This window comes from Alligator mississippiensis, chromosome 1, assembly GCF_030867095.1.
Source record: "Alligator mississippiensis isolate rAllMis1 chromosome 1, rAllMis1, whole genome shotgun sequence".
Classification (NCBI taxonomy): Eukaryota; Metazoa; Chordata; order Crocodylia; family Alligatoridae; genus Alligator; species Alligator mississippiensis.
Genome location: NC_081824.1, coordinates 477,592,836 through 477,607,269, shown reverse-complemented (window position 1 = coordinate 477,607,269; position 14,434 = coordinate 477,592,836). Strand labels below are relative to the sequence as shown.

Genomic DNA, 14,434 nt, shown 5'->3' with positions numbered 1-14,434 from the left:
TATAGTTTAGGCCCTTCTGCTTCGCCACATTTCCGAAGCTTGGCCAAGTCTCCTTGAAAATGGCCTAGGCTTGCAACAGAGGCCATGACACTCAAGAGACTAATTACTGGAGACAGAAAGAGGGTGGGAGGCATAAGGGGCTGCCTAAAAGCAAGCTCCTGTCCCCAACCTGGAGCTGGGCCCATTTGTCCTGCCCTCAAGCAGCGCCCCTGAAACCAACTTCCTCCTCGCGTTGGGTCCACACAGAACGCAGCTGCCTTCTGCAGCTTCCGCACATGCTGTTTGCTTAGATGGTGTAGGCCTGTGCCGTGGCTTAAGTGATTGCAATCCTGATAGCTATTCACATCCAAGGCTGTTATGATTTGACATGACAGCCAGCTTTCATTTAAAAAGGGGAAGAAAAAGCATCTGAAAAAGTGCAGTCCAAACATGCAAGAACCAGCACAGGTCAGATTTAAGCCTGCGCAACTGTATTTTCTCCTCCTTGTGTATGTGCTTTACCACACACACTGCCCCGAGCATATACATCTCTAAAATACTAAGCAAGCCTAGATGTCCCTACCTGCGTCTCACGCCTCGTGCCTCAGTTTCCTGGCTGTAAAGTGGGTACAATACCTCCTCACAGGGGAGAGGTGAAGCCCAATTCTTCAACATGCACAAAATACCAGGACAAGGTGATTAAAAGCTGAGGGCACCCATCCCTTTAAGTCTGCTTTTGACCCATTCAGACTAGAAGTGAGAAGCATGTCAGATTAAGAGCAAAAGGCATTCACCACCAGGATTGAGAATGAATCTCTTACTGAGATTCATCTGGCCACGTCATCTAGCCCATGGAGCTCCCTGCAGGCCCAGAAATTTGGTGGTGGGGGAGCAGTGGCAATTAATGCTGCCGTTGTTCCCCCACTGCCAAATTCCCAAGCTCCACATCCAGGTGAGACAGCCCTGGGTATCGGATCAGGCCTGCAGGCAGGGCTGGGACAGTGGGTCCAAACCGGCATGAGCGGGGTGGGGGCGGCAGGCCTAGTCTGGGATCCAGCCTGCAGAGACCTCGCACTATTCCTCCAGCCTCCAGCCCAGGAAGGTAGCTGCAGGAAAGCAGTGGTTCCCTACAAGTCCACAGCAGATTGTTTTTCATGGAGCCATCACAAGAGACGACACTGGAGCAGGCAGTTTAGAGAGGCTTGACCTGCTTTTCAATGCACTTCTCTAGTCCTTTCCATCTGCCGTGGCATTTACCACAATTAGGGCCCCGCGAGAGGAACTCTACACACTGCGCCCTTGGAGGACTTCGCTGCTTCACTGTTCCTTCCCCTTCCAGGCTACAGATGCTAAATGCTGGCCTGACTGCAAACCCCTGGGGCATCCCCCAGCCTCTCCGAGCCTGTTGAAAATGGACATTTACTGCTGCTGTTTCATCTCAGCCAGTGCAGTGCAAAGCTTCTGGTAGAACCCAGCACAGGAGCCTACGAAGGAAAAAGTGCCAATTCCCTCTCCTGTTTATCTTTATCCACTTTTGGCAACTCTGCTTTGGCTCAGGCCAAGGCTGCCCTGTGCCTGGCAGTCATTTCTGTCGGAGAAGGGGGTGAACGGGATGCTAGGAAATTCCATACGTGAGTAATTGTGTTTAGTCTCTACGATGTTAGATGTTATGGTAACAAAAATGAAACGTATTACCAGTGCAACTGCCAGTCACTGCATGATAGAAACACGCAGGAGGTCACATGCTTCCAGAATCTGCCTGAAGGAAAATTCTTTATTCATCTTTGCTAATTTAAGAAGTTTGACCTTACATCTGTGGTGACGGAGAACTCCTGTCCTCCCCACATCTGCATCACAAATGACTGAGTACGACAACGTAGCATGCCTGCTTCCTCTTTGGTTTCTCTTTTCCTTGGTTAAAGTTATACCAGGCAGTAGCTATGAACTTTCACGCAATACGGTCAGTCTAAGCCTCTTTCAGGAACCTCAAGAAAAAACTGAAGTTTCCAAGTATCACTATTTTATTTTGCCAAGCCTAATATTAGGGTTAAGTCTTATTTCCTTTTTAAAAAATACCACAGGGTTGTCTCATTTCCTTTCATACAATGATTTATGGATTTGTGGGTGTTGTGGTTGGAAGGGACCTCAATGGATTGAGTCCGACCCTTGCCTGTGGCAGGGAAGAGCGCTGGGGTCATGTAACCCCAGCCGGGTGCTTGTCCAGCCTCCTCTTGAAGACCTCAAAGGCAGGGGAGAGCACCCCCTCCCTTGGGAGCCCTTTCCAGATTCTGGCAATCCTAACCGTAAAGAAGTAAGTCCTGATGTCCAACCTAAATCTGCTCTCTATCAGCTTGTGGCTGTTGTTTCTGGTTATGCCAAGGGGTGCCCTGGTAAACAGAGCATCCCCTACTCCCTGCTGCCCCACCCTGGTGAATTTGTATACTGGCACAAGATCCCCTCTCAGCCTTCTCTTGCAGAGGCCAAAAAGGTCCAGGTCCCTCAGCCTTTCCTTTTAGGGCCTTCCCTCCAGGCCTCTAACCATATGAGTTGCCCTCTTCGGGACCCTCTCAAGGTTGTCCACATCCTTCTTGAAGTGCGGCGCCCAAAATTGGATGTGGTACTCCAGCTGCGGTCTGACCAGTGCCGCATAGAGGGGGAGCATCACCTCCCTGGACCTGTTTGTCATGCACCTACTAATGCATGACAAAGTGCGGTTAGCTCTGCTAATTACTTTGTCACATTGACGACTCATATTCATCTTGGAGTCGACAATGACTCTGAGGTCTCTTTCTGCCGCTGAGCTGCTGAGGTCATCCCCCAGCCTATAGATGTGCTGGTGATTCCCTCACCCTAGGTCCAGCACCTTGCACTCGTCCTTGTTAAACTGCATCCTATTCTCTGCCCACTTCTCTAACCTGTCCAGGTCCGCCTGGATTCAGTTTCTTCCCATCAGTATGTTTGGTGTCATCTGTGAACTTGGACAGAGTGCTTTCCATACCCTCACATCCAGGTCACTGATGAAGATATTGAACAGCACCGGCTCAAGGACTGAGCCCTGGGGGAGCCCACTGCCCACATCTTTCCAGGTCGATACCAACCCATCCACCACCACTCTCTGGGTGACCCTTAAGCCAATTTGCAACCCAAATGACTGCTTAGTTGTCTATGGCACAGCTGTTCAATTTGTTTATAAGAATAGGATGGGATCCCGTGTCAAAGGGCTTTTTAAAGTCCAAGTAGATGGCATCTACCTTGACCCCTGCATCTAAGCATTTAGTGACCTGGTTACAGAAAGAGTGACTTGGTCATAGAAATGCTTTAGTATGTTCTGCACATTACAAAAAACACAGTCTATACCTCGATGAGCCCGTCACTGAATTTACCCTGATGCACCGTGCCAAGACTAGTAAAGGAGAAATGGGTATAAGGGGAGGGAGGGGAAGACAACAGAATTATAGCACTTCCTTGATGGCGCTGCGGTATTTTAATGAGGACAGAGGAGCGACAGAACAGGCAGGAAGGAGGAAGGGATAGAAAATAAGTGAGATGATGGAACACAAGAGGTTAGAAATGACAGAACAAACAGCTAGTTGGAGCAGCACAGCTGAGCTGTAGATCTGAGAGCAGGAGAAAAGGGCAAGGAAGATAGCAAGATGGGAACCATTAGTTTTTGAGACTGAAGAGAAAAATGGAAGGAGAAGTCCAGGATAGGGAGAGAAAGCAAGGAGGGGATACCGCAGTGAACCAAGACCAGGGTCATCACTGGACCCAAGCTACTGACTCTTGGAGAATGGATCTCCTTTACAGATTGCCTCGCACGTGGGGTCCTGTCCACGGTGCTACCACAAACAGGCTGAAGTTCGTAGGCTGGTAGTGCCGTTCTGTACAGATGTGCTACACATCTGCACGTTCCACACATCCCTCCCAGATGCATAGCAAGCCATGAGTGAGATCAGACCGCATGCAAGGACGTACAATTAGATCTGTTAGCCCACGGTAAAAGTTCAAAATGAACCAACCGGCAAATAAGTTACTACTATCTGAAACCCAGAAGCCAACACGGGGTACAGATATGCAAATACTTCACTGCAAAGTAAGAGTGGACTGAGATTTGCCCTGCTTCAGCTGCTCCATGTTAACTGCCTGAGTGTACATCTTTACCGCATGATAAGAGGAAGACGAACTGTGAGAACTTATCCTCAATGAAAGGTGGCTAAACTATTAGTCTGGCTTCCACTTATGAGTATGCATGTGGACAGTCATTACTAAACAGCTGACGCAAGGTACAAAGCTTTGTCTCCTCTAACCCAGTGGGAAATTGATCCTATCCTCAACTGTAGATTTTACCAAGTCTAATATGCAGGCTACTCAAGTTTTAATAATACAGTCTTAAAACAAAAACCCTGAATACTTATTTATCCTTAAGTTAAAATCATTATATTAAGATAATTAAACAATTAAAATTAATGCAAAACAGTAATACAAGTGACAGTAAGGTTAGTTCAGACTCTGAGATTTGTAGGCTGCTCCCGAATCTAAGGTTTCTTCCGAAATAAAAAAGGATATTTATAAAGACGATCATGGAAAGCCATGCTAGGGAAAGCCTTATCATCCAAGCAGGATGACAAGGGTTTCGAGACGCGCACACCTGTTTGCACACTTTTTGATAAAAGCCCCAGGATCTGGCTAGCAATAAGTGACCAGTGCAATAAGATGGTGTCTGCTTCAAAGGGTGCAGTGCTCCAGTGGTCCTTCCAAGCAGCTTCACTCTGAAGCTTAATGGAAATTTTCAGCGGTGCTGCTAACTAGGGCAGTGGAAGCAAGTAGTTGGTTTGCTCTGTGTACTGGATTTGCCATATTTTAGGGCTCAGGGAGCTGAAAATAAACTACCACATCAGGCAGTCTCCAGCCTTCAAATGCATAGGTGGATGTCTCAATGTGAGCAGCCCCAGCCCAGAACAACAACATATGCTGCAACCAGTGTTTATCTGGAGCCAAAGAGGTAGAACAAGTGGCTTTGGGTTGGTTTTCAACAGATCACGCTTGCTGGGCCAAGGCGCCATACCTGCACAAAAGGTATGAAGAAACTTCCGACTGTGTCATAAGCACAGAACCAAAAAGCCCCAGAGTCATTAGGATGGTTCGTAGGACTCAATATTTGCATAAGCAACTCAGATTTTCCGTTTGTGAAACCGCATTCAGCTATTTCTCGCGTGCAGTATTTGAAGGTTTTCCTGATGCCAGTACCACCTGGCGTGCAGAGAAAACCACACCCTGAAAGATGTGATAAGAAACCACTGTGCCTTCCCTCTGGGGGTAAGCAGTGCAAGCTTCTCTAGCCTACCCTGGAGAGCCACTTGTGATGGCTGAACAGCCAACCTTTGTGCCAGGTTCAACATCAATGAGGATCTCTCGGTGCCTGTTTCAGTGGTGAATGGTTAACCCTGGAGAACTAGGGTCCAAACCAAGCTCTTTTCCATCCTACAGGCAAATCACAAAGGCCTTAGAAGTGGTTTCATTATTAGTTGTTTTAGCTGAGATTACAGCTGGCAAGCCCAGATGGGAAGGCTCTAAAACTCCATTAGGAAACTCCCTGGTGCCTTGGAGCAAAGCGTTTGATTTAAATTTACACACTGCCCCTTGATCAAAAGGATAAGAAAGCAGTTCCTGGAGCACATGTACATGTTGCTTATGTGCTTAGTTGCTTCACCCCCTTGCTGGAATGCTGCCCAAGGTTTCCTTTTCTGAGAAGAGGAAAATACTTCCCATAATGGAAACTGCAGGGGGAAATCACGGTGGCAGAGTGAAATCCCCGAAGCAGGAATCTGACTGGGATGCCAACTGCTTTGCAAGCCAAAGCTCTCCAAGCAGTACTCAGATCATTGCTCCTATGGCTCATCTGGAAGACAGCACCTCCAGCAGCAAACGGCCAACCTGGTATCATGCTAGGACAGCAGTCTGCAGCTTTTCAGAGATGAGGCTGGAGCAACCCAGCTTGGGTCTGGGGCAAGCTGGCGCCACTTTTCTCTGATGCCACATCTCCCCAGCCCCAGCTGCACAGCATAGGCACAGCTGCCTGGACCCAGCAGCAGGGAAGCCCCCTGCCACTGAAACACTGCTAAGTTCCCTGGGTCTGTGGGCTGGATCCAATGGTGCCCATGCTACGACATTTATCTACCAATACGAAGTACCAGCTTCCTAGGGCACCTGGGTGGTTTCCCTGGGAACGCTTTAGATTTGGGTGCTGCTCAGCCAGAAACGTAAGTTTATAATAGAAACCATAAAGCCACCTGAATAAGCAAGGGAGTGTATATATTCCTTTCACCTCAACCCATGCAGTACATCCTGCTCCCCCCGAGATGTGCACAGCCTATGTCAAATGGCACTAAGAACAGCCCCTCTGTACCAGAATCAGAGACAAAAATGCTGGTAGGAAGCAGGCTGCACTGGGTCCAGAAAAGGATACACATGATTGCAGGAGAGTCTATACGTGTTCTCTATGATCCCTTCTTCATTGACGTCCACGAAGATCTGCTGTCCGCACACAGCACAGACGCTGTCTGAAAGGTGCTTAGTCGGCATTCCCGATGCGCTGTAAAACTGCGCAAGGTCAAGGAACGAAAGAAGAACTGGTCAGGATTAACATGCATTTGTTAGATAAAGGGACAATCTTGGACAGCTCTAGAGGAAGGATTGGCCAACCAGTCTCCAAAGCATTTACTCAGCAGTCTTGGGTCTCTCGAGTGGGTAATCTTGCCACTCAAGCGATGGGCCAGGCACGAAATCAGGGACAGCCATCCCAAGCCCACAGCAAGAAACCAAAAGTAGGAACGTGTGTATGAATAAAGTTCCCAGCACTGCCACTGATATCCTGGGTGAGTCACCACCTCTTTCCTATCACTCACATGATAACACCGGCTCCCAGTGACACAACGGTCATAAAACAGTTATCAGGATATGATGTCTTTAATCCTATGAAATGCCTTCCAGTAATTCGAAATGCCTGACTTGCAGCCTCTCCCGAGCTGGGACCAACACTAGCATCTTTGCACTGTTTGACATTACAGAACACTGACAGGCTACTTTACAAACCTCCGACAGGACCCGTGATGCTGCAGGTCCTGCTCGGTCCAATCCCTCGGGGTGCCCTTCCTTATTCCTGGCCTGTGGTCCTTCCAGCCCTACTTGTGCCCTGGGACATGAGGTGTCTTAAGGGCTATGTTTGTGGCCTCCACCTTCCCCTACAGCCATGTCCGTGTCTCACAGGAGTACACAATATCATTTTAGGGGGGCCGCCAGTCCCACAATGCTCGGCCCTCTCTCGGGCTTCAAAACCTTTGTTGGGGCTTTGGACTTCTTGGCTTTGGCCCCTTTTCTCTGGCTGTGCCCTTCTCAGCCTCGGCTCATTGCACCGGATCTTAGCTTCTGGGCCCCCAGGCCTGCCCCTTCTCAGGTCCCCCGACCCCGGTCCCACACCTTCTTGGGCCCCTGGGCCAAGCCAGGTCTGCCATTATAGCTTAGCTTTGCTTCTTGCAGTCTGTCCTATGGCTGCTTGGGAGTCTGCCCTATTCCTCCAGCTTACTGTGCAGCTGGCCTGGTTTCAGTTGCTGGCCTACCTACACAGCCAGGCTAGCCTGCTGTACCTTCCCCTTTGTAGTGACATGGGTCTTTGGCTCCCTGCTACAATACCCCACTGACAAAAAACATATATATTTTCCCAGGAAAGAAGGACATAAGGAAGAGGTCCCTGCCTCCACTTCACTGAGAGCCTGGGGAGCTAAATGTGCTCAGAGGCTGTTACAGAAGGAAATGAGGGGGCCTGGCATCACTTGTGCCCAACTCAGATATAACCCACCTTGTCCAACGTGCCATGGGGCCCTCTGGCCTCACACACCAACAGAATTACAGCTGGAAGCTGGATCAGAAATGGGTTTAGTCCTTTAAAACAAGCAAGCTAAACCCTGAACTGTTGCAATTCTGAAGGCGTTACTCCGGGACCTCATGCTCCAGTCCTCTTTTGTGGTCCCTGGTCAGACCACACCTGCCATGAAGCACAATGGTCTCCCCGCTCAGCGAGGGGGAGTGATACAAGGTGGGTGAGGGACATTATGGCAGGAGGACAAGGCAATGTAACTACCTCACCCACCAGGTCCCTCAGCAGCATTTTGGGAGGAAAACATGCAGTTTTCCAGCCATTTGCAATTTGGGTTAAAAAAAATAAAATAAAAGCAAGACGATTTATCAGGATGGTGTTACCGGAGTCCTGATATGCCAGGCCCCTTTCAGACTGAACCACTCCAAAGACCTCAACCGCTAGCTGGGAAGCAGAAGTTCACAAACCTAGAGTTTGCTGGGCCCAATTTAAGTAAAAAAAATAAATCTTCCTTTTGAGCATATTTTAACCTGAAAGCTTACAGAGCCCTTTACAGAGTATGGAAAAGTGCAAAACCACCTCCAAGGTGAAACAAGTATCTGTTTCAAGGCAGAAAAGTTGCCAGAGAAAACTGGAGCTTATGCAAGCAGAACTGCAATTGCCCACACAGCCAAACATCTTCTGCTATTATGGTAACTTCCTAAGTGCCACAAGAGACTTAAAAAATGCAAAACTCTAGAAAGCTTGGTTCAGAGGTGATACCTTTTATTAGAACTAAAAAAAAATATATATATCTTTTTTTGCAATTTCTTAGTTGACCTAATAAAAGGTCTCAAGCGTTCTAGAGTTTTGCATTTCTTTTTGTCTCAAACCAACACGGCTATGAAATACATCCTTGAAACAAGGGCGACTTAACTAACTGGTTCCATTTTGGTCTTATTCAAGACTTCTGCAGCATCCCCATCACTAGATGGAGTCCAGGGAGAGGACAACTGGCCAAAAAAACCAGTCCTTTTGGCTGCCACTTTTGGGCACCTCCTGTTTAAATCCTAGCCATGTCTTACAACTTAGCTGGTGAAGTCACAGCCTGAACTGCCAGAGGCTCTTATAACAGAGACCTCCCCTATTTGACACAGCAATGAGTGGCTGAACAGTGCCCTTTGAACTCTGCAGGTGGGAAAGGAGTCACAATGAGATCTTTCTGGGGGTTTCTTTCTTCTCTAGAGAAATGAATCAAACTCAGCTTATGGAAAGCAGCTGCCGAATAGCTCCGTGGCAGAAATATTACCCATTTCAGAGCACCACTGTCAGAACAATCATCGATTTGTGCCCTGCAGTGCCCATACAAGAAACCTTGCTGCTGTGGAATAACCAGTCCATAAGGAGGACTCTTCCAGGCTGTAAAGCAGCTCGTGATTACTTCTCGCAGAAAACTGCCTAGCTCTTCAGCTAGAAAACCTGTCTCCTTGAGACCTGTTAAAAGGCACATCATTCCTGACTGTGCACCAGGAAGCTAAGGATGCCTTGTATCAGAGTCGTTTCTTGTACTGTATTCTGCCTTTCAGTTTCAATGAGCGTTCCTATAATACGCAGAAAAAAATTGTTGTATAACGAGCAGAAAATTACCCAACAGGCAGAAAAAATGCCCAAGTTACTTCTTTCCACCCTGGTCTTTCCCTCCCAGGCACACAGTTCTGACTTTTGCCAGTCTACACGGAAGTTTCTCTGTACCCTTCATTATTTTTCTTGGCGGTCTCAGAGCCCTTTCCCACAGGCAGCGGTGGCTCATAACTGACCCAGCAGTCAAGGCAGAGGCTAAAAAACCCACGCTCATTCTTGTATGAGCATGGTATTCTCAGTACTGCTTTAAAATCCGGTCCTTGTGCATCACAATGCTTATTTTTCTAACCTATGCTGTAAGCTGAAACCCAGCCTTTCCACAGAACTGTCCAGAAGAATATTAGCAAATCATTACGGCAGAAGCAAGGCACGAAGCTGTATGGGGTCTAGGGGGCAACTGGAAAACTGCATCTACTTCTGGGAAAAAGGTATGACTTAATTACAGTGACCTAATCCACATGCATGAGATTCTTTGGAGGCCTTGTCTCAGCTGGTCAAATAGGCCAAAGGACCCGAGATCAAAAATCAGATCACCTCAAAGAAGATACTCGGAAACTGTGGATAAGATATGCTCGCATGGGGACTGCAGCAGCACCTGAAGCATCAAGTCACAACGAAGTCCTGCAAGATCGCAGTCAGTTGCGCAAATACAGCAACGGCAGCAATATCCCCTTCAACCAGCTCCTGTTTCCATCTGCTGTGATAAAGCCAGCAAGACTCCAGCCTTTGGGCCTTGTTAGACCTTGTGCCGTAAGCTGAACAAATGCTAAGTGGCTTAGTGTTATTCGGCTTAGTGGAGCAGTCACATGAGGAGGCAAAAAAACCTGCTGACTGTCCTTCACCTGCACAGTCGTGACTTGCCACTAGAGGCTTGGTGAGCAGAGGCAGGACTAGGAACAGGACCCACTTGCTGCTCTTGCATGGCAGAAAGTGGACCCACCACAATGTCAGTTTTAGTGAGACCAGAAAGATCCTAGAACAGGGGTAGGCAACGTTTTTTGGCCGGAGTGCAGAAAAAACCCACAACGTCTACCTTGGAAGGTGCTGGAGTGCCGGCATGCCAAAAAAACAAAATGAGGGCTGGGGCAGGCGGCGATGGTACATGGCAGGACACACTGCACTCAACAAAAAAGGAATACACAATGACAAAGGCAACATTTATGATTATTAAATAATCATAAATGTTGCCTTTGTCATTGTGTATTCCTTTTTTGTTGAGCATGTTGCAATGAGAGAGCGCAAAAAAAGAAGAGACAAACAAGAAAAAGAGGAGAGACAAAAAGAAAAAGAACAGAGAGAACCAGACACAAGAGCAAACAGAGAACCACGTGCACAACCACAGAGAACCAGAACACACCCAAAACAGACATGCACACAAACATCCCGAACCAGGCACGTGCGCACACAGATGCGCAGGGCCAGAAGGAGGCAGACAAACACATAGAACCAGATGCGCGGGCGCACGGAGCCGGGCTCCTGGGCCACTGGACAAAGTCTGACCCAACACTGTGCTGGTCCCGCCAGAGCCCCTGTGCTTCCCTGGGGAGTGAGCCCCTGGGCTGCAGCACAGCTGGCTGAGGCCCTGGCCTAGAGCCAGCCCATCAGCCCAACCACCCCGCACAGCTAAGCCCACAAAAGTTGCGATGCTTCTGGCAAGGGGCAGTGCCAGCCTCATCCTGGTGGGGGGCTGGGCCGGGCTCGGAGAAGGCGGGAGTCAGACAGGCTCAGCTGTGAGCTCTGCTGCAAGCAGCCTGGGCTCTGTGGTTGGCAGCAGGTACTAGAGCCTGGGCCGGCTGCAGCTGGGAGGCTGCAAACAGCTGTTCCAACCTCCGGCATCAGCTCCATACCGGTGGGTGCACGCATGCCTTTGAGTGGACAGTAGGGATAGGGTCTGAGGCAGCACAGCCCTCCTGCTGTGTGTGCTGAGGTACATGTGCAGTTGCTGCCAGCATGGAGCTGATGCCAGGACAGTGGAGCCTGCTGCAGCTGCCCAGAGCCCAGTCATCAGCTCTGCGCTAGTAGCGGGGGACAGGCCGGGGTTGCGCTGCCTCAGGCCCCTCAGCCACCATCCGCTCCAAGGCACATGTGCACCCGCCGGTCTGGAGCTAATGCCAGAGCCTGGAGCAGATGTTTATAGCCTCCTGGCTGCAACTGGCCCAGGCTCAGGCTAGCTGCTGCCAACCACAGAGCCCAGTCTGCTTGCAGCAGGGCTTGCAGCTGCCCAGCCGCCTGCTGGGAGCAGCCCAGGCTTAATGGCTGGCAGCAGCCTGCCGAGAGCCCAGGCTGGCGGTGGCATACTGAGCAAAATGGCCTTGTGTGCTGTGCTCAGAACATGTCCCGGGGGTTCCTGACCCCTGCCCTAGAAGCAGCTTTCCTGGGGCTCTCTGGTCTCACCGAGACTGACACAACGGCTCCATACCAAGAGCAGGGCTGCCAGGGCTTAAGCCTGGAGGCCCTGCTCTTAGTGTGGAGTGGCTGTATCAGTTTCAGAGAGACCAGACAGCTCCAAGGCTGCAACCCTGGAGCTCACTCGCTCTGAGCAGCCCAATCCTTTTTTCTCCAGAGCTCAGGTGGTGGCATTGCAGGGGCCAGGCATCGGCAGGAGCAGAGCTAGTCTGGACAGCGGCAGAAGGCACCGCAGTTGCTGGGCACTCTGGGGGAAAAAAAAGGATGGGGCCCTGCAGAGCTCTGGTAGTGCCTGAGCGCACACACACTGCCCCTGTGCCTGCAGACACACACACGCCCCTACTAGTGCTGTCCCATGCTCCAAGGTCTAGTCTGGGGATGCAGCCACAGCCAGGTGGTGCTGGAGCAGGCCAGGGCAGGAAAGCAGGTAACTGGCTGGGGGTGGGTGGGGCTGGGCTACTCAAGCCTGCCGAGGGCTCCCTCTGGGTCCTACTGCCCCTGGCTCAAGGCAGCTTTGACAGTGAGCCAAGACGAATAAATATTAATTTACTAAATTTTTTAGGGGCTTCGTAGGCTGGGTAGAATGGCTTGGGCAAGCTGCATCTGGCCCGTGGGTCATATTTTGCCCGCCCCTGTGATAAATTTGTATTACATCAAAGACGTTCAGACCCCACAATTCAGCAGCACAGAAATTTTTAGCAACATGCAGAGCATTGAGCTGGCATCAAATCTGAGGAGGGCAGATCAGGGGTGAGGTGAACAGAAGACTCACTAAGGGGTGAGGTGAACAGATGGTGATGGTGCCATCGTGAGGGGTTTGGCTTCTCTGACCACACTCTGCACTTCAGTGAGAAAGCTAGAGGACTGTTGGGAAGGGATGGCCTCCACCTCACCTGGAAAGGGAAGAAGCTCTTTTTGGCCAGAATGGCTGACCTACCTCGACAGGACTTTAAACTTAGATCACTGGGGGACGGGCGGTCAAACAACAGTTCTAGCCCAGATCATGCCAATCACAGCAGAAACAGCTTATGTAGCCCAAGGGAACCTACTCTGATGAGAGTCCAAGGAAAGGTTACGTCCCATCACATAAGGAAGCTTAGGGCTTCCCATGGCGGACTCAACTGCCTGTACCCTAACGCCAGGAATTTGGGTATTATGATTATGACCTCATAGGGATAATGGAGACCTGGTGGGACTCCTCCTATGACTGGTCAGTAGGTATAGAAGGCAATACCCTCTACAGGAGAGATCATGTTGGGAAGAGGGGTAGGGGCGTAGCACTATGTCAAGGAACAGTACACTTCCCTTCAAACTGTATTCATCAACCATGGAGGGCATCTTGAGACCCTTTGGGTTAAAATATGGGGGGGAACATGGGGAAGGGGATATACTTGTAGGAGTCTATTACAGACTCCTACAAGTATACAGTGGTTACAGTCTTGTGAACCCAGTGTTCTTTCCTGCCTGTGGCAGGGGATCAGGCTAGATGATCTGTTCAGGTCCCTCCTGACCCTAGCTACTATGAAACAGACCTCCTAACCAAGAAGAACTGAATCTCAAATTCAATAGCGAATTGGCCGAGGCCTCACATTCCCATTGTATGATCGTCATGGGAGACTTCAGCCTCCCTGACATCTTGTGGGATCAGCACATGGCCAACCAGCCTGACTGGTTGTGTAACTTCCTCACTTGCATTGATGACCTGTATCTAATGCAAGAGGTCTACGGGTCAACTAGGGGAGAGGCACTGCTGGATCTGGTTCTGGCCAAAGCGGATAATCTGGTGAGTGATTTGAGGACCGAGGGCAAGCTTGGTGACAGGGACCAAGATCTAATTACTTTCTCTGTCCAAGGCAGGGTGGGCAAATCCCTCAGTGAAACAGAAATCCTGAACTTTGGGAAGGCTGACTTCCACAAACTCAGGAGACTGGCTAGTCTGGCACTAAGGGACCATGGCCCCCTAGGAAGGGAAGTCTATGAGAAATGGTTGTTCCTAAAGAACTCAATCCTCAGTGTGCAAGGGAGGTCCATCCCGTCCCACAGGAAATGCAGTCAGAGGGCAGGGAGGCCCCCTTGGCTCAACAGGGAACTTCTGAGTCTTGACACAAGGGAAGCTTACACCAGATGTAAAACTGGGAATCATCACCAAGGAGGAGTACTCAGAACTAGCCTGTACTGGTAGGGAGTGGTTCAGAAAAGCCAAGGCAGCAACTGAACTCAAGACAGACACCAGAATCAAGGATAACAAAAAGTCGTTCGTCAGATATGTTGGAAGTCAGAGGAAGAACAAAAGCAACATTGGCCCCCTGTGAGATCAGATGGGGCAGCTGACGTCTGACACCCAAGAAAAGGCCAATCCCCTAAATGATTACTTTGTATCAGTTTTCCACTTGCCCAAGGGGGTCACGCTGTCAGACACGATGCAAAACTACCAGGGCTTGGGAGATGGGCCCACAACTGATGTAGCTGAAGTGAGAAAACACTGAAAGGCTTGACATCCATAAGTCTGCAAGGCCATTACACCCCAGAGTCTTAAAAGAGCTGGCAGACATCATA

The 14,434-nt window shown here is 49.7% G+C and overlaps 1 protein-coding gene across 2 annotated transcripts in view; it reads right to left on the bottom strand.

The window, feature by feature from the left end:
- The window catches only part of RNF121 (ring finger protein 121), a 44,146-nt gene that overhangs the window by 7,217 nt on the left and 22,495 nt on the right, over positions 1-14,434 (bottom strand). The window contains exon 7 of one of the 2 annotated variants that reach the window (XM_006277234.4): positions 6,446-6,579. The exons of the other annotated variant lie outside the window; for it this stretch is intronic. Coding sequence (XP_006277296.2) covers positions 6,446-6,579 — 134 coding nt within the window. The remainder of the gene's footprint in view (positions 1-6,445; positions 6,580-14,434) is intronic. 2 annotated transcript variants of the gene reach the window in all.